A 20321-nucleotide genomic window follows, 5' to 3' on the forward strand; every position below is an offset into this window, starting at 1 on the left:
CCCTGTTTGTGGTCCCCCCACTTCAAATCCCTTGACATCCCGCCATGAAGGTGGCTGATCTACACAGATACCCCCGCTCCTGGTATGTACCAGCTTTTCAGTCCCATGGCTGGGGTTCAAACCATGGAGAAGCCAAGAGACTGACTGAACAAAGCCCTTTGAGCTGGCCAAAGAATGCATATAGCTAACAGGGTGGACTCGCTGAAAACAAATACTGCACCATTACTTTGAACACGATCGGGTTACAAAAATTGCACGGTTGGTATGTGAACATCATACCAGTATATCAGACACAGTTTTCAAAAGATTAGAAAATGTGGATTCCATTTCAGATCTGCTTCCCCTTCATTATAATGACCCAGCAGTTTGGGAGCCAACAAGCTCCCCCATTATTACAGTATTAACAGTGACCGTATCTTAAAGGATCTGTCAAAGAATTCCCCCCGGCAGGGCAGGTTCCTGTACAACTCAAGCATTTCCTCAAACAATAAGCCTGTCTATCCTGTGGAGACTGTAACTAGGGTATACAGTCGTACCTAGGAGGTACACAGAAGGTACTGTACAGCCCGGGTGCCTACACAGGGGTACAGGAATGCATTGGAGTTGGAGATTGGATGGATGAAAATGCCTCTTGTTACCTTGTTCTGAATAGTATCAGTCCAGAAGACGCGGTTAAGGAGGTAGTGGTAGTCCACCCCCACAGCCACTCCTCTGTTCTGGGAGTGGACCAGTGTACGTTGGCTGTGCCCATGGATGTCCCCTATCAGCAGGTCTCTGCCATTGGAGAAGACCAGGGATGGCACTGCAGCTGTAGCAGAGGGCAAGACATTCAGTAAGACAACATGCTCAATCAGACATTTTGTCTCTGGTTTAACTATCAAAGCATTTTTTTCTAGTGAATATAATTTCGTATTCTTTTATTTTATAAAGTGATTAAATAAAATAAATTGTACATAATCCAATCAGCCATGACTGTACACAGTGGAGAAAAGAAAATACATAAAGTCAGCCAGTTTTGATGTCTGCCTGACTACCTGCGGCTATTTATTTTAAATCCAAATCTATCTATTAGGCCTACCCTTTTTTATTTTAATATAATCCATTCTATTTCTTTTCCACATCCAAACCAGTATGGCCGAGATGATTTGCTCTGTTTTACTAACACACTCCCTCCTTGCTGCTGGCCTCATGCTCAAAGGCAGAGAGGTCTGTCTCTTGGTCAACATCCATTCTCTGTTCCACATAAGTAAACGACTGGCTGAAACAACATTCAGTGCGCAACAATGCACCAGAAAGCAGAGCAGGCGTTCAGCAGGACAGGGCTTGGCAGACAGGAGACTGGGCTGGGGAGGAGGGGGGGGGGGGTGTGTTCTGCCTGGAGGATGGTGGGTGGCTGATGTGCTTAAGTAACACTCAGAGAACCACAGAGACCATGGCCACCTACATGATGTGTTAACTCTGCAGTGTCTGTGCTGCTCCAGGACGTAGCCCTCTCGGCAGCTGCAGCGATGGGTGCCTATCCTGTCCTCACACAGCTGGTCGCAGACGCCCCACATCTGACAGTCATCAAAGTCTTCATCCAGGAATAAGACAAGAATCGTAGTAGATATTATAACAACATGGGTCACAAGCACAGTCCATACATCATTTTCCCTCAGAGTATCAAAAATTCCCTCTGTGTAAATTAGAGAGCGAGTGTACAGTATTTACCAATACAAGAGCGGCTGTTGTTGTTGTTGACGATATATCCAGAGGGACATGAGCAGGTTCCTCCCTCGGGGGAGGCGTGACAGCGATGCTCACAGCTCAGAGAGGCACACCTCCAGATACCTGCCAGGCATAGACACACATGAACTCCATATAACCGCGCTCAAAATACAAGTTAGCCAAAAATCATGGTTTCAGTTTATATGAAAAAAGAAAGGATGAAATGTTTTGCTTTACATTACTGCTTTACAAAAATGTGTATGCTATCAGTACAGTGTGTGTGTGTGTGTGTGTGTGTGTGTGTGTGTGTGTGTGTGTGTGTGTGTGTGTGCATGCACATGCGTGTACGTGTACGTGCGTGCATATATGCATGCGTGCATGTGTGTGTGTACTGTAGAGGTCATATAGGTACTGACTGCAGTTGCGTCCAGCAGTGGTGTTGGTCTCATCCTTGCCCTCTGGGCAGTGGGCCGTCCCATCACACAGCTGATCCATTGGGATACACAGCCCTGAAGATGGACAGGGCCATTCTCCTGGGTAGCACTCACGTGGTACAGCATCTACACAGGAAACAAAACCATCCTCACTGCCTTGCCACCAGAGAAAGGAAAGCACCGGAATTTGACACCTCACAATCGTGGGTTTGACAAAAGAGACACAATGTGTAAGGTATGCATTCAAGACAGGCAGCCTTATCTTCACAGGAATGCCCGGATGAACTCAAGGGCACTGTGACTCAGACTTCATTGTCTGGGTAAAACACTGTCACTTTAAATCACAGAGGGGGGGCCAAGCTTTGAGAGGGTCACATGGGGGCTCTGAAGGCTCCTGCAGCCCATCCTCTAAAAACATACACTCTTCACAGCAGCGTGGAGGAATTCTAAAGCTCTTTAGAGGGTTCAACGATCTTGGACCACAAAGAGGCATTTGAATAAGACACTTAAAGGAGCACTAGCATAGCGCCTTGCTAGCCCATACTAACCATGGAGACTAAAGTTGAACCCGGTTCACACACACAAGCATTTCTCAGTCATTGAACTCTACTTCTCTACTTCTTCACCAGCTTAATGTTAGTCTTTTCAGGATTTTAAGTCCAAGTTTTGAGATTTGAGCACTGGGAATTGTATTAGGGAGGAGGGGTTTTCCTCAGTAGCATCCTTACCACAGCCTTTCTCATCTGCATTGTCTTCACAGTCGTCCTCTCCGTCACAAAGCCAGACTTGGTGAATGCATCGGCCGCTGGGGCAAGTGAAGTAGCTCCCTCTGCAAGTGGGGTAGGCTACAGGGAGTATAGAGAAAAGGTCAGAGCAAGTCCAAGTTAGCGTAACATCTATCTAGGTGAAGAGTTCAGATAAGAGCCACAGTCTATGGGTGAAAGATAAAGAGGTGGAGGAGGTGGGGGGGGGGGGGTGGGGGGGGTGGTGGGAGGAGGGGAGAGGTACTCACTGCAGTTCTGTTCGTCACTCCTGTCTCCGCAGTCATCGTCATGGTCACAGATGTAGCGTTGTGGGATACATTCTCCATTGCGACATTGGAACAGGCCTGTGCTGCAGTGTTGTGCTACAGACAAACACAACAACCCTTCAGTGACTGTCTCAGTTCCTTACCCATTCCCCTGTTGCTCTGGAGTGGCTGGTTGAGTGCACTGCTGTGCGTCAAGACCAGCGTTGACTAGACACTTACTGCAGTTCGCCTCGTCAGAGCCATCCCGGCAGTCCAACACCTGGTCACAGCGTTGGGTGCGGTTGTAACAGGCTCCGTTTGAACACCTCTGCTCTGTACACTCAGGGTAGTCTGAGGTGGAGAGGGAGACAGCATAAAAGGTTCATATTAACTAATCATACAAGGCTGACGGTCACATTAACAATAAACCACAAGACATATGAATGTAACTTGTCATCTATCTATGTGTATAAGGACAACATCTATTCTTCAGTTATCACACAAGTTATAGATGTAGAATATTTGCCCCAGTCAAAATATTGCCCTAGTTCAACTTCCCAAAATTCTCAGTATGCTCTAGTTTGCAGTTACAGTCCGTTCTCTCCAAATCATTATCATAGCAGCCACATCAGCAGGTCTAACCCACTTTTAATCTCATTAACCGTATAAGGGCACACAGTCTTTGAACCACTTTGTTGCATGTAAAATATACCCTTGGCTGCTCCGCCAATAAGTCATGGTGGCAGTTCACCTCTTAGAAGGCCTACTGAACTAACACAGAACAGAATATTCTAGTAGCATCACAAACATTGAAAACATTCCATGGTGGAATAAAGGACTAAACTTCCCTATTAGCACCACCAACAGCCTAAGCATTCTTTCTACCATTGTGAGATTACCAAAGTGTGCAGTGCTGTGAGTCTAACATGTCGGCACAATAATGGAATAGCAGCTGAACTTCAGCTTGACTAATCCACAGAGGAATCCGCAATCAACCTCTGACAACAAGAAGCATATTGTGGCCATTCTGTCAGTCAGCGAGCCTCTTAATCTGAACAAATTGATTAAAATGCCACAGGAGCCTGAGGCAGAGAAGGTAAGCCACACGGGGTAGTGGGGGGACTTACGGCAGTCTCTCTCGTCAGCCCCATCGGAGCAGTCAGGCAGCCGGTCACACCTGTACTCCCCTGGGATGCAGGCCCCGTTTGTGCAACTGAACTGCCCACTGGAGCACGTCCTACCAGCTGGATCGAGAGATTAACAACAAACTTAGCCACAAGTGCAAGGGTTTTCTTTACCCCACTGTCTTTTGTCATTGACTTTGTGTTAACAAGGGTTACACGTAAAAGAATTTGTGAAATGTCGTGCATTCATTCCTAATGCCATATGCTACATGCTGTATTAGTATATTGTTTTCTTGTTCTGTGTACAGTGCAGGGGGAGTTGTGGGGACAACTTACGACAGTGATGCCTCTCGTCTGAGCCATCCTCACAGTCCTCCTCATCGTCACACACCCAGACATCTGGGATACACTCGCCGTCACTCAGACACTGGAAATGACTTTCGTCACACGTTACATGAGCTGAGGACACACACAGAAGGTCACTTATTAATCACCACACCATTGGCAACAACAGTCAGGGAGTGGGTGATGGTCAAATGACAGCATCACAACTAAGGCTATTATCAGGGAATAAAATGTGTAAGGAGATCAGTGACGCACAGTTCTTGGAGACAGGACACTGTTGCTGCCCTCAACACAATTAAAAAGGCAGAAAGGAGGAGGGCGGGACATAATGAGTTCCAATGTCACATGATAAGAGTACTCACGGCAGTCGTTCTCATCAGAGTCATCCACACAGTCGGACGTTCCATCACAGTGCCAGTCCTCAGGGATACACCGACCTGTCCCACAGCGGAACTGGCCCCCCTCACATCCTGAATACAAGACACATACACATGACCGTCAATATTGTTCCCTTAACCCTGTATTTTGAAACGATCAGATGCTATTTTGATATTCCCTACCCCTGTTATACCTCCAGTGCATTATTATCCATTCTCAAATCAGTTGGTTATTACAATGCATATTCATAACATAGGTAGGAAATATGGAAATATGCACATATTATGCATATGCTGTCCATGTTCAGGAAAATTGAAGGAGCTCTTTGCGATTCTTATCAAAAAATCTTTCTAGTCCTGAGTGTGTTTGGGGATGTCTCGATTGATGAAGCATGCTGTTAACAGCATTGACAAGCCTCGGAGACGAGCGTGCCAGCCGTCCTCCAGACAGTTACACAACTCTAACCCACTCATCCCAAGCCTCCTTTTGATGTTCTCACTGAGTGGCATCTGAGGAGATAACGTACCACCACTCCACCTTCACTGACGTTTTCCAGGAGATATCGACGGAGGCAGCATAGTTCAGTGGCAGAACCCTCCGTCAGACCTGTCCGAATTGGAATGCGCAATTCTGATTGTCTCCCTCTGACAACCTGATTTATGGTGCATGCTGTTCCTTGTCAGAAATGTAATTGGGATAAATAGTGGTACCGGGTGGTACCGTAACCCCTTAAACGCAAATTCTTCTCTGAGGGAGATGTGAGGTGCTGGTGGTTGGTGGTGCATGTCTGGGGTTGGTGGTCGACGGTGTCTTATCGACTACCTTTAAACATACTCCCTGTTTGGTCAAATATGTGCTGAAGAGAAAAGGTTTGAAATTGAGTCAACACCTCGGATTCAAAACAAACAGAAGAATAACAAAAAAACACTATAGGAAATAGACTGGTGGCTTCACTAAAGGCTCAGTAATACAAATAAAATCATCAACAATGTTTTTTTTAACAATCCATGAACCAACTACTGCAATTTCTCCAATCCAATTACACAATATAGAGCATATCTACCTCCACCAATTCATGACTAATTTTCACATCAAAGAAATGCATCAGTGGTTAAAGGTGGGATATCCCCGCATACAGCATACTTATGACTCCTCAAAGCAACTATGTGAGTAATCTTTTCTTCTTTCTTTTTTTGCACCAACTAGCTGTGCCATCACCAATCAGCATGTGCAGTGGATTTCTATTAGCTGAGAGCAGAAGCTCTCCCCCACTGGAGTTATCTACAACATTACTTCAAATTCCACTGGCATAGGAGCATCTTACATGATAAAGATATGCAAAACAAGGAAAACAGTGGTCAGGCAGAAATATATAGGTAACACCTCTTTGTTTGATAACTCAAACCACTCCATTCCATTACTATGCAATTCCAAAGCAATTCTTATTGCACTATGTACTGTAACAGCATGTTAATACAATGATGTTAATAAGCTAACTAGCCTATCAGGGTTGCTACACAAGTATAGGGCCACCTTAATGTTGTGACCGTAAACACAACACAGAAAAATAAATACGACTTAAATACTACCACTGGTCAATTTTGTGACAAAGCTTGGCAGAGCATTGCCGTCTCATAAAAAGAGGTTCAAAGATAAAAGAGGTCAAAAAAGCACTTCAATCATGACAAAAATGCTAAAGGCATAGGAAAACACTTCTGCCTTCCTCTTCAAACACACATAAAATTTAATAAATTTACTGCAAAATCTCAGGCCATTCAGTTGACAAATGTTGTGTGAGCAGACAGTTTATTATACGAGAGTCAGTAGTTTATCATCTCCTTTATGTAATGTGCTCTTTAAAGATGGATCACTTCCACTTGAGTTGTGGGGTCAGTGCCCATGCTACTGCACTAAAAGCCTTGTGAGGGGCTTCTCATATCATGAGGTCTCGTCTCAGATTAATTAGCCGACACCACCAACCTGCTTTTAAACTACGCCAGCCAAATAGGCTTCATATTTAACTCCTTCGGCAGCCAATTGGGAAGCAAGCCTTTTTCCTGCTCAGTTTACTAATGATAAAATTGCTCCCCCATCAGCTCAAAGGCAGCCTTTGTTGCAAGGCAATGATCCCGGAGGTTTCAGCATCATCTGTAACATGGCAGGTAAGACAAACGGTGCATACAGTATCAGAGCAGCGGAGCAAACGCGCTCAACGACACCAATACAAAACATTTGGTTTTCACTATGTACCCCCTCCACAAACACAGACAGTAGCCCCAAATACACCCCACGCCATGACAACTAAAAATGTGTTTATACCGTGTATCTAAGATTCTTTAAATTGATGTGTGTGATTTGTGTCTTCCTATGATTTCTTTTTTAAACCTAATATGACATGATAACCATAACAAGCAACAGAAATCTTTTTATGTGATCACTATTCAACCCACTAGAATGTAGTGTCATTGTCCACACACTGGACACAGTGAGCTCAAATCATCATCAATTTCATGGGGGATCAACAAAACAAACTCAACATATTGAAAGGAAAGATTTGAGGGAGAGAAAGACTGGACTGCAAGTTCAAAGTAAGGGCACTGCTGAGACCCCCTAGCAACATTGGAGATGTTCATAATCCCTGTCTGCTATACATTAGGGTTAACAGCTTTAAACAACCTTTGCCAAAAGGAAACCAATCTTCTGAGACCTTCAAATGCAGCCAGTGTTTCCTGACAGTATCAATTCTGGGAAAGGTGACTGGCAGTCTAAAGTAGACTTTGTAACAGTACTATCTTGTGTTGCTCTGTTCTTACATTCAGTAAAATAGTTTAAGTCATCCAATTCACTATTCCTTAAGCCCTTGATAAGCCCTTAAATTGTTTAGTTTTTTTCAACGAAGATAAAATAGATGCAAGTTGACTGTGTCAATCACCATTAAGAAAAAGTTAGAAGAAGAGAGGCTTAAATGATGCAAATCTGCTGTTAAGAATGAGGTGTCTAAGGATTGGTACTTTTTCGTTAGTGTCTTTGTTTCGTCTGTTTTGTTTAGTTTGGTGTTTTCTTTTCCCCCGTCTCTCTGACCATGTCTTTTCTAATTAGCCAACTTAAACCCACAGCAGGCGAGAACCCCACACTAGCCACAGAGGAAGATAAGGACGCCCTACTACTGACAAACAAAGAGGAGCAGCGGAGGAATTTTCATTAGAATGAAGCCTCCCAATGCCTCAGACCCCACTGTGAAATCACAATGGCACAATAGAGGAGCCAGCAGGGTTGCAACCTCATAACTGGAAGTGTCACCACGCCAAAGCCACTGGGGAGATGGACAGCAGAATGCAGAATACAGTATAGCTTCCTGCAAAAACAACAAACGTCGAACAGAAGTCCCTTGCCCACCCCCGCCAAAAAACTCCCCTGTTGTCCCCTATCCCAAAACATCTCTTTCCAATCATGCGGGGCCCCTGTGAAAGTGGTGCACCCTCTTTCATCAATACCGCCTTGTTTTGGTGTGTCCCTTCGCACTCTCTGAATGTGTGTGGAGAAAACGGCTGGCAGCGTGGAGCGCTGGATCCGTCCATGCTGTCAGAGCGAAGTGCTGCTGCCCATTTCATATGGAAATCAATGCAACAGAATGCAGTCAATTGCTAAACAACTGACTTTGGCTCTTACTGCTACTCACAAAACAGAGAAAGCCCAAGGGAGTTTGGCAGTGGTATATAGGCACAAAAGGAGGGGAGAAATAGAGTGATAAATGAAGCCTTACTCATAAGTGCTAACTGAAAAAAAATACTTTTCTAAGTTTTAATGAATGTGTTTTAACAAGTGTATGAAACTAAATGTTATTCAGATTTCACTGAGTGAAGAATTATAAATTGAGATGTCATACTACACTAATGCAGACAGTGGAATGTTTTTTTGTGCACACTGCTCCTCATGACAAACTGCCACTCCAATACACCATGAGCATTGAGTTAGCCTAAACTATGCTTCCTATGCACCATAGAATAGTCTGGGACCTAGGCTGAGGGTGCTGTATAAAAGGAAAGGATTAGTCCTTTATTTGTGCCAACTGTGCTAACTTCTGTTCCCATTTCTAATACAGTGTTACTGTTGCTCAAGGATTTACACCGGAAAGGCCCGCAGCATGTGTGAGGTTTAACATGCACGTGCTGGCCAGGGATTTTTGAGCCTTGACAAATTTCAACATCAATGCACAAGTGTTTTTGTTGTGTTGTGCCGTATCATTACAAACTTGAACTAATAATAGATGAGATTACTTTTAGGAACTGTAGCAGGGAAATGTTAGGCCAAGACCATATATCCCCCATCAGTTTACACAAGACCCTCAATGATAAAAGCTGTTTGTGGCAAAATAGGTTTAACAGACACTTAACCCAAATATTCTGAGAATTAACCAGCAAAAACATGTTTTGAACAGCCAAGAGATGGTCAACTAGCAAGCAAGAGATGGTCAACTAGCAAGCAAGAGATGGTCAACTAGCCATGGTCAACTAGAGATGGTCAACTAGCCATGACTGAGATTATTCATCCATTAGCTCTAGTTCCTTTATTGTGTATTACCTATTAACATCAAAACACTGTGTGTGTGTTACATTACCCATTTGTGCCAACGCAGGCATTCTACTACAACAAGTTCAAAGCCTCTGGACAATGTGCCACAAAAGGTGGTCACACATTAAACAATCACCAAGCTGAACCACATTAGCTTAAGAAAAACTTTGACAGGGCAAAAAATGAGTGTGAACCCTATCCCTGGAGGACCCAGTGGAAATTAGGCTCAATGGATTAGAGAAAGTAACCTGTCCTCCTGCATCAGGGCTCTTTTGGTCATTTCCTCTCAAACACATGCTGAATAAATCTGGATTAAATCAACCATTCCTGCCTCACATTTCTGAGGAGATCAACAAGTGCCATGTCTTTAGATTTGATGCAAACTCAACTGCACCAGATGCAGCGAGTGCAGGGGGCTTTGTTGCTGACAGCGAAACCACATCTGAAACCTATCCTGAAATCCACAACTTTAATCATCTGTTAATTTAGATGACATCTGAACCTACTAGGTCACAGCTCATGTTTTGGTACATCACTGTTAAATGTTAAAGGAAAACTAATGAATTAACTAACTAATTATTAACATTTACATGCTGACTAAGCCCTAAGTTGATTGAAAATGATGATTCATTCTGGCCAAGATAAACCTCAAATGATCAGCATTTCCATATTTTGTGACTTCTGATAAATGAAAAAATAATGCCACTAGAACATTTTAAATGTTACATTTTCATGAAAACAACATGTAGGTTTTCTTTTGTATTAGGCCTACTTTGTCTTGGAATGCTAGGATATGCAGCTGGTAAATAAAGAGGAGGAAAAACTATACAGCCTATTTAGCCTGGAAGGCTTCATCTGAGGTTGGAGGAACTTTCCCCTTGCTGTTTACATGCACTATTTTGCCGTTGTTCCTTAGGTAGAAATGGTTGCTTTCAGCAGCAGCTGCAGCGTAATTAGTTGCTTGATTCACACTAAGGAGCTTACATACTAAGGGTTGAGCAAAAAGAAAGCAGATTACAATTTGAGCAGTAGGGTCTGGGCTAGACCAATATACTAGACACAAACACAAGACTATTTCACATCTATCAGGCAGGGTATCTGAATATTTCCAACAATTTTGAAAAAAGGGAAAATGTCCTTGAATTTAAGAGCATCAAATGATTTCCCATCTTTGTGGGCTTTGCACAGGGCAAGCCGTTGAGTTCCTCTGAATAAGATTTGTACCAGTAGCTTGCAGTCCACACAGATTGTCTGGAAGTCACATGCTCTCTTCTGTTACCTAGCAACGGCAAAGCTCAGGCAAAAGTTCTCCAAGAGAACTTCAAATCTGTCTGAGGAAGGCTTTGTGCTCAACCTTTAATAATACTCTATAGTAGGATATTTTTCTAAAGAATTAAAATGTTTTAGACAATGTTAAATTGACCATTATATCTACTGGTTGCATGATTAATTATTTGCTAGCCAGAGAAATTGACTGACAAAGAGTTTGTTGGTTAATTTGCAAGAATAATTTAAGAAATTGTTGTCATATAAAAAGCACATCAATTAGCTAAAATAGTATAATTGCCATAAATTATCCTAGCATTGCACAGACATGCAAGTCCACCTGCTTGTTGACTTGAATTAGGTTATTGTTCACTAATCTACACGGAAGGAACACATCTTGACTCTAAAATAAAGCACTTTGACTTAATAGCTAATGGGATACTCTGTCTCTACCTCATACTTTGTCTATTTGAAGGGCAACAAGTGATTAACATGTTGGAATCAACAGGGGTAAACACACAACATCTCTCTGAAGGTTCACAGAGAATCATAGGCTGTATAAATAAATAAAAATAAGTCAAGTTAAGTCAACTTACCTTGAGAATGACATCGGAATGTACAAAAAATCAATAAGACAAGAAGTTTTGCAAGCAGTGCTCTCCACATTCTGCTGCTGGGTCCCGGCTGGTCCGTCCAGCTCCGCATGAAGCCGGGCAGATGGAGGTGCTCTAGGGACTGGGATGCTGTTGCTTGCCTCTCTCTTTCTTGTCCCGCTAGTTGATGAAAAGGGGCGTAGACAAAGCCGGAGACGGGACGCTCCCCCAACCACGGCGCTCTGGATAAAACCCTTACCGCGCACCCTGGAATCTGCATAATTCCATTGCCCGGGCTGTCTCATCTGCGCGTGATTTGTCATTGCTTTATGCATAATTTAGACAGATGATACTTATTTGGCATCTAAGGGGAATACTACAGTGAAAACGTAGGTCTAGTATCGAATGACTCCTTACGACAACCCGACCTATCTTGCAATGTAAAACCAGAAAATGATTTGCGCTAACGTGCCCAACTTCCCAAGGAAATTGTTCCTTTAAAATAGGCTAAGCCAACTGATCAGGGGCAATGATCTGCCCTTCAAAAGCAAGGAGCAGGCAAAGAGCAGCACTAATTGCTGACATGTTGAAACAGTGAGACAGAGAGCTCAGCATTGTAGAATAAAGGAAAATAACTTAATAGAAGGGCAGTATAAATGTCAACTAATTATTTACAGTAGCTTCCTAAATATGTTTCTGTTTAAAAATTGCAGCAGTTAATGGTCTTTGCAATTATATTTCTGCACCATAAGCGAAAATTTCAATTCTCGGAAACTGAAAATTGTAGTTAATCAATAAAACAACATATATATGTAGGCCTTTTATATCCAAGTATCTTTCACTATATAATAATAATAATAATAATAATAATAATAATAATAATAATAATAATAATAATAATAATAATATAATTCAATGAGACAAACAAATATACATTGTTGCCACACTTGCTAGAGGTTCATTTTGTTGCTTTGTTCAGGCTGAAAGTTATTCAGCTTCAGGGTGACCTTGGTGCGTTGGTACGGGCCTGCACCGGGGTCAAGACTCAATTAGCCTACATGGAATGGGAATGACCAGAATTTAAGGCCAGGATAAATGCCCCCCAAAAGACATCAACAACTAATCATAACAATTAATCGATTGATTTGAATTGGATCATGTAATTCTGCTAATAATAGCATTCATGACTTGGGAGTAACTTTAGATGGTCATCACATTTCAATATTCTGTTGGCAAAAAACAGCATGTAAAGACATTGATGAGAAGAGCAGTAGCACCATCTTGTGGTTCACAGTAAAAATTGCACTTGCTGCAAAACCCACACCTGCGCTTTATAAGAATGTCTCGTCTGGAATAATCAACTCGACCTGTAATGTAGAACTTGAGCACAGTCATGTGAATGTGTCGTCAGTAAGCAAGTCTGTATAAACAAAAAGCCAAACATTAAACTAAAACATGTTTGCATAGGCACCCGTCGTTCCGTTTTTATTGTAGATTTTGTAAACATTCTGTGAAGAAAGTTTGGGAAAGCCAAAGGCGGACTTTGAGCGAGCTGACAAATGACAGTTGCTAGTGGCAACAGCAGAAACTTTAGTCGCTCTGACTCTAAGATCAAGTCAAGGAGGCGTTGAAGAAGTAGCTAGCCAAGTAGCAGGATAAACAGATTTGGCAACCCAAAGCTTGAGATATCATAAAAAAACGTTTTCCTACGACATGGCATCACCACAAAGAAGTCCAAAAGATATTAGAAAGATGATAAAAAACACCAAACAGGTAAGAATACAGAGACGTCCAGAGCACGCCCATCATGATGAAGCGTATTTTAATTTAGCAAGCTAGCTATACCGTTGAGCGTTCTAACTCGTCCTTTTTTAATTATTATTATTATCTGGAACTAGTTACATATGTGGTTGTGTGTATATGGAGTCATTCTCAGTCTTTGGAGACTGGGTTTGCGTATTCTCGCATGTATGTATGGTATCACTCAGCGTGGTATTCTGGGAAGAACCGCCACGCATCCTAGGCCTAATCACATTTGGGCCCTACCTGATTTTACTGTTACTTTAGGGTGGAAAATTGTTACAATCGAATCTCACCTGTACCTATACTCGGTGGCAATACAATGTAATAAAATGTAGCTGACACTGTAACATGCGTCCTATTAGGTCAATACAGTATGTGCTTTGATATGCAATTTCATAATTCTTTCCAGGACATGGACGATGTCCACAGGACATTGGAGAAACTGCGCGGTCTTTCCCAGGATGAAAGAACGGAGGCAGGGATGCTGCGTTCCAGGATAGACGAACAGTCCAGTTTGATCTGCATTTTGAAACAAAGAGCAGATGACATGTTTCTTCGTTGTCAAGCCCTAGAGCGGATTAACTCACAGTTAGAAGACCTTAGAGTAGATGTACAGACAGAGTTAAATAATGAAAGGAAGAGATCCACGCAATTAGAACAAAGATTTATGGATCTGGCAGCTAACCATCAGGAAATGATTAATTTCAAGGACGAGTACAAAATAAACAACGCCAAACTCAAACAGGAGAACAAACGACTTCGGGAGGAGAACGAGAAGCTTTTCTCCAAAGAATTAGAAAAGAAAGAGGAGACGATTCGGACACTAACACAAGAATTGAAAGATCTTGCTGAGCAACACAAAAGTCTAGAAAATGAGTATCAGTAAGATTAAAAATACATCTTTTCACTTAAATTATGTGCACTGATGAATGCTGCTTGAGTTAAACTGACTGCTAATATATTTTCTTCACAACAGGGAAAAAACTACTGGATTTCAGACAACACTTAAAGAACAAATGTGTCTCCATCAAACAAAGGAGGCATCTTTGCAAGATGAATTGCATGATGCTCAAAGACAGCTTATGGATGCAGTAGAGATGTGCACAGGTGAGTTTGGCAAGAGGATTTGTTGCATTGACACTAAGTGAAGAATAATATTACAATGACAACAGATAGTTGACTTATAACATCATATGTTCTGTTTCAAATGAGCAATTAACATTCAACGTTAATGGTGAATTTCTCTTGACCAGATCTGAATCAACAGCTTCAGAAAGCAAGAGAGAATGACTCATTAAAAGAGACTGAACTGCAAGAAAAACTTGAGACCTTGACCAAGGAGAAAGACAAATTCTTGAATCTATCCATGCAAAGAGGGAAACTAATACAAGTACTGTAATATACATCCATTCTCTGAACAGAATGTCTGAATCATAATTGTTCACAAAACATGTTCTGTTTTCTACTACACATGGAAGCAGTAGCACTGTTCAGCCGAAATAGTAAGAGCTCTCTCTTTGCAGGACAAACAAGTAGAAATCCAGCAGTTGGAGACAAAAAGACAAGAGGTGGAAAATGCCAGAGCTGCAGCAGAAGACAGGTTTGAATATAATAGATAGTAACCATATTAATATTGGCAAACAAATGAAAGGCCTGTATACCCACAACGTCTCTGCTTTAGGTTTGAGAGGGAGGCAGTGCTGGTAAACACGCATTTTAAAGTGAGAGACCTCCAGGATGCCCTTGAAGAATCTGTGAAAACATGCAACAAGCTCAAGAAGGTTTGTATGTATTGTAACTGATATTAAGATCTTGGCAAAGAGCCACTACAGAAGTGATCAGATATATACTCAACTGTATTCAATTATTTCATAGGATTTTGAAGCCTATAAAACACACAGCAACGGCCTGCTTGCAAAGGAAAAGGAGTTAAATGCCAGGCTGCGCCATATGACTGACTAGGACTACCATACCATCCATGCATATATAGATACAGTTAATGTTGTTTTTACTAAATAAAAGTTATTGATATTCCCAGGGCAATGGTTTTCTGCTCTTCACCTAAGGGAGCTATATTCAACCAATTTTGATTTGGGAAACATAAAATGCCAATACAGATTATAACAAGATACTTTTATTCCATCATCATCTTCCCCGTAAAATGGAAATATAATAGAACATGTTCAGGATGACAATACATTGGATACAGTTTGTTAATGTGAAATTCTATACAAATGCCCCTCTCATAAAACCATTCCCCAACCCTCCAGTTGTCAATTAAGCGAGCTCTTCAGCCATTCTTGCAGCCTTCTGGACGACTTCTTCAATGGGGCCTACCATGTAGAAAGCCTGCTCCGGCAGGCCGTCATATGCACCTAGGAAAATATAAAAGAATCGTTAGCAACACCCACTCATACCTCACAAGCTACTTTTGATAAAAGTATAAGGCTCCTCAAATGTAACAACATTGGAAGCCTAATGTTGGTGTAGTTAGTTTAAGCATAGTGTCCTACCTCCAAGAATACTCTGGAAACCTGAAATTGTTTCCTTGAGGGGCACCAGCTTGCCCATGTGGCCAGTGAAGACCTCAGCTACCTGGAAGGGCTGAGACAGGAAACGCTGGATCTTGCGGGCACGAGACACAATCAGCTTGTCTTCCTCAGACAACTCATCCATACCCAGGATAGCAATGATATCCTGGAGGGACTTGTAGTCCTAAAAGAGAGTTAAAATAATTAGTTTAGTTGAAATAGTTAGTTACATTGAAAAGGTTGTTAGGATTTTTTGTTGAAGGCGTATGGCACAGTTAAGTCCTTACCCACCGTAGGTAGATATTACATCAGAAAACAACAATTACCTGAAGAATCTTCTGTACACCACGAGCAACATCGTAGTGCTCAGATCCAACAATGTTGGGGTCCATGATACGGGAGGTGGAATCCAGAGGGTCCACGGCGGGGTAGATACCCAGCTCAGCGATGGCACGGGACAGCACAGTGGTGGCGTCCAAGTGAGCGAAGGTAGTGGCAGGGGCAGGGTCAGTCAAGTCATCAGCAGGCACATAGATGGCCTATAATCAAATAAAAAAAGACAAAAAGAGTCATCTTAAAGGCAAAGAAAGGATGGAATTCAGAGGAGGCTGGGGATGTCTTCCATTTCCTGAGGTACTTACCTGTACCGAGGTGATGGACCCCTTTTTGGTGGTGGTGATTCTCTCCTGCATGGTACCCATGTCTGTGGCCAGGGTGGGCTGGTAGCCTACAGCAGAGGGAATACGACCCAAAAGTGCAGACACCTGAGGAGGAGAGAGGGTCTCATTATGAATAGGGCTATTACGTCAGACTTGGCTATATGTTGTGAAATATTATTTTTTTATCTCTGACAAACGGCAAACATTGGTCATGCTGTATTCCTGACCTCTGATCCAGCCTGGGTGAATCTGAAGATGTTGTCAATGAAGAGCAGCACATCCTGTCCCTCCTGATCACGGAAGTACTCTGCAACAGTTAGCCCAGTCAGAGCGACTCTGGCACGGGCACCTGGGGGCTCGTTCATCTGACCATACACCAGCGCTACCTGAGGACATGGGAAACATAAAGGCCGTTCAAAACAGATCCAAGATAAGAGTCCTCTTAGGAATGTCCCAAAAAAACAACAACAAGGAAGCATCATATAGAGATTGTCACCTTGGAGGTGGTGTCCTTCAGGTTGATGACACCGGACTCAATCATTTCATGGTACAAGTCATTTCCCTCACGGGTGCGCTCTCCCACTCCGGCGAACACGGAGTAACCACCATGGGCCTTGGCTACGTTATTGATCAGCTCCATAATAAGCACAGTTTTGCCCACACCAGCACCACCGAACAGACCTGAAGACAAATAAAATGTATTATTAATATTTCTAATCATTCATAAGCACTATGCATAATGATCCAAGTCAAACATGAGTAGTGTGAAAATTCAGTAGGAAGGGAGATTTTTCACTTACCAATCTTGCCACCCTTGGCATAGGGGGCAAGCAGGTCCACTACTTTGATACCTGTCACCAGGATCTCCTGCTCCACACTCATGTCTGTGAACTCAGGAGCTTCAGCATGAATGGGGGCAGTACTGCAAAACAATCAGATCACGAATTCATATTAAATAGTTTATTAGCTTTGCAGTTGAAGTTTCAGCTATACATTGACGTCCCTCCCATGTACATACTGTTGTGTGGTAATTGGTCCCCTCTCATCGATGGGCTCCCCGATAACATTCATGATCCTGCCCAAGGTCTCCGGACCCACAGGGATCCTGATGGGGGCTCCAGTGTCAAGAACCTTCTGTCCTCGAACCAGACCTTCTGTGCCGTCCATGGCAATTGTGCGGACTGTGTTCTCACCTGGAAAAAGTCCAAATAGACTTGTGGAGAAACATACATTGGAAAAGCAGTTCTTTATTGACAAGACTGTCATAAACTGACATTACAGATTCAAAAGAGGCTCACCCAGATGCTGTGCAACCTCCAGCACCAGCCTGGAGTCACGCCCAGCCACCTCCAGGGCATTGAGAATGGGAGGGAGACCCTCATCGAACTGAACGTCGACAACAGCACCAATGACAGCTACGATGCGGCCATTGATAATCGCAGCAGCGGGAGCAGCAGAATAGTTTCTGCCTGTGGAAATCATAGTGTTAGCTAGCTAATATGTATGCTAGATCCGTATGACAGGTTTTACTAACCTTCAAAAAGCCAATAAGAAGGATTGCTGATGGTAGCTACCACTATTACTACAGCTAAAACAAACACATTTTCTGCTGAAAATGGTCCTTTTCTAGATCATATTTGGCCCCGGCGACTGATTGTCTCACCAACAGGCAGCTACTCATTCACTGTTGGAAAAGAGGTGCCAACTAACTTTAGCTAACCTAGCTGTCACATTAAGGTCATTGCCTTCTAGATACCAAATCAAGACACTACCTTTTGTGACAAAACACGTTAGCTATAGCATAATAGAGCTGGATAATTCACCATTGACATCAATATCAGCTGGCTGTCAAATTGAATACAAGCTGAAACGTCAGTGAAGGCATGTTGTTGTTCCAGCACTCGGGCTCAGCAACATTTCAAATGTCCATGTAAACTTACGTGAATAGAGACCTGCTGGCTGTTTACTGAAGGCTTTCACGGGGTTAACCCCCGGCTTCAGAGCTTGCAGAGCCCCCTTGCAGCAGCAGCGTCCCACGGTGCCTAACATGGTTAAGATGGCTGAAGGTGGAATGGGACAGTGCGCTGTGTAGCGTTTACTGAGACGCCGTGTGAATCGAACTGAGCATGCGCAACCCTGTCAGAATTCTGGTTGAGTGCCATCTGGGAGGGCAGAAGGTCAAGGCAAGGGTGCCAATGTTTTGAATGAAGACATATTGAAAGCAATGGTAAAATACATAGTTAGGCCTACAGGCTCAGAGGGGTCATGTTAAACTAGAGTAGCTTTACTGCTCATGTTTTATCATGCATTATACACAAAGGAAATATTATGAAAGGACACTTTAGTGGCAAACTAATTTTACGCGATATGCACGATACATCGCTTTTCAATCCTCTTTCCTATCTACGTTTTTCCCACAAGAGGGCAGTGCAGTGCAATACATCTGCGAGGGCAACACCTTATCAATGGCAAGATCAAGAAGTCAAGGTAAGGGTTCCAATGTTTTGAATGGCATATTTTATATGAAGCAGGTATATGTATGCATACGTTTCTATACTCTACAATATACACTCTAATATTAGATTTTTACCCTATCAAAGACTTTGGTGCTTTAGAGAATATAGTTTACAGAATTTAGGAATGCGAGAATATACACTAGGCCTACTTCCACATATTTATAGAGGATGTACTGGTGGTGTGAGGGATTATCCCCGACAGCCAGGCGACAACTGCTGCCCATTGGTAGGCTAATTGAACGTGGAACGTCATAGGTCCACCGAAAACTACCTTTTACTGGAGCCCATTGAAAGTAGTGGTAAAATATTGACGTATGCTACAGAGGTATTAAGATGTTCAGTTAAAGGAGCTCTCTACTGCTTATGTTTTTATTATGTGTTATACACATGAAATATTTTGAAATACCAATGAAATGTAAATTGTACTCATGGCAGATTTATGATCTATAAACTACCCCACTACTATTTTTCAATTATTGCAATAGGACTGTACACGCATATGCTCAATTATTGGCAGTTAAAAGTGTGGTAATATATGATATGCTGTTTATCTGACATTTATGTCTGGTATGACATAGCCTGTCTGACACTTGATGTGTCAATCACATCTCACAGTGCATTACTTATGGTTAACTTGGCTTACTGTATATGGATATGCAAATAATAGTTACCACAGCTGTCCCCTTACACATCTGTTCATATTCCATATAACAATGCCCCTAAGCATTGCTGTAATGTGAGCACTGTAATGTTAGTGTGTGGTTCAGGAAACTGTAGAAATCCCTGCAGGCTATGCACTGTTTAATGGAATGGTACAGGTGGAATAGGAGCAGTCAAATAACACATTAAACGAGAGAGGTAAAATAATAATCATATAAACAACAAAAGAGAATAGATATTGTTTGGGATGAGGACTGAAAAATATCCTTCCTAGGTTGTGATTTTTCCCTTTTGACTCTTTTTTAACTTCAAGCTAAATCCCCTTTGATATGGTCTGCTTGAAAATGTTTACAGATATTTATCCAATCATTCCATAGGCAATCTGGCATACAAATTGAATGCCGTAGGTGTTGGTCCTTAGGTCCTTGGTCCTTAGGCTGTTGATACAGAAGTTAACCATATATGTGGCTGTTTCAAGGGAAACTTTGCAAACCTATCTTCAACCACTAAAAATTTCATTTTTTGTTAGCATTTTAAGTGTTGAGATGCAAAATAACAGTAATCTGGCTAAGTAATACCAATGTGATAATTAGGGTAATATGTAGGGTACATGAAGGCCATTTAAATTAGCAGAAGTGAACCATTCTGTCTTTCAACCAATGTATTTAAGAGCACACCTGGAAGCATACACAAGCAGTGTATTTAACATTTCTTGGTGTGTCTT

The 20321-nt window shown here is 42.3% G+C and overlaps 3 protein-coding genes across 4 annotated transcripts in view; 1 reads left to right on the top strand and 2 right to left on the bottom strand.

Annotated features, from left to right (window-relative positions):
• The window catches only part of lrp2a (low density lipoprotein receptor-related protein 2a), a gene marked incomplete at both ends in the record, with an annotated part of 45436 nt that extends 33896 nt beyond the window's left edge, over positions 1 to 11540 (bottom strand). Inside the window, 11 exons of the mRNA XM_083681800.1 lie at positions 639 to 808; positions 1445 to 1573; positions 1711 to 1830; positions 2124 to 2267; positions 2870 to 2986; positions 3154 to 3267; positions 3391 to 3501; positions 4278 to 4394; positions 4611 to 4733; positions 4982 to 5089; positions 11432 to 11540. Coding sequence (XP_083537926.1) covers positions 639 to 808; positions 1445 to 1573; positions 1711 to 1830; positions 2124 to 2267; positions 2870 to 2986; positions 3154 to 3267; positions 3391 to 3501; positions 4278 to 4394; positions 4611 to 4733; positions 4982 to 5089; positions 11432 to 11540 — 1362 coding nt within the window. The remainder of the gene's footprint in view (positions 1 to 638; positions 809 to 1444; positions 1574 to 1710; positions 1831 to 2123; positions 2268 to 2869; positions 2987 to 3153; positions 3268 to 3390; positions 3502 to 4277; positions 4395 to 4610; positions 4734 to 4981; positions 5090 to 11431) is intronic.
• A 1601-nt stretch (positions 11541 to 13141) lies between these two features.
• LOC310813250 (coiled-coil domain-containing protein 89) lies at positions 13142 to 15193 on the top strand (the record flags this gene model as incomplete). The annotated part of the gene is made up of 7 exons (XM_083682113.1): positions 13142 to 13201; positions 13641 to 14113; positions 14208 to 14338; positions 14485 to 14621; positions 14755 to 14831; positions 14913 to 15012; positions 15107 to 15193. 7 exons carry the CDS (start codon positions 13142 to 13144, stop codon positions 15191 to 15193), a joined length of 1065 nt encoding a protein of 354 aa, XP_083538239.1.
• Positions 15194 to 15360: 167 nt separating this feature from the next.
• On the bottom strand, positions 15361 to 18491 carry LOC310813009 (ATP synthase subunit beta, mitochondrial-like). 2 transcript variants are annotated; one of them, XM_083681814.1, is made up of 10 exons: positions 18362 to 18491; positions 17720 to 17890; positions 17440 to 17614; positions 17222 to 17343; positions 16918 to 17102; positions 16649 to 16807; positions 16404 to 16526; positions 16089 to 16301; positions 15745 to 15946; positions 15361 to 15606 (listed from the first exon to the last, which is right to left on the bottom strand). In XM_083681814.1, exons 1-10 carry the CDS (start codon positions 18468 to 18470, stop codon positions 15509 to 15511), a joined length of 1557 nt encoding a protein of 518 aa, XP_083537940.1. In that variant the 5' UTR covers positions 18471 to 18491; the 3' UTR covers positions 15361 to 15508. The 2 variants fall into 2 exon arrangements, with proteins under 2 accessions (XP_083537940.1, XP_083537941.1); XM_083681815.1 differs by having other exon boundaries at positions 18389 to 18487.
• Between the last annotated feature and the right edge of the window lie 1830 nt (positions 18492 to 20321).

Source organism: Argentina silus (genome assembly GCF_951799395.1).
Source record: "Argentina silus genome assembly, chromosome: 12".
In the NCBI taxonomy this organism is placed as follows: Eukaryota; Metazoa; Chordata; class Actinopteri; order Argentiniformes; family Argentinidae; genus Argentina; species Argentina silus.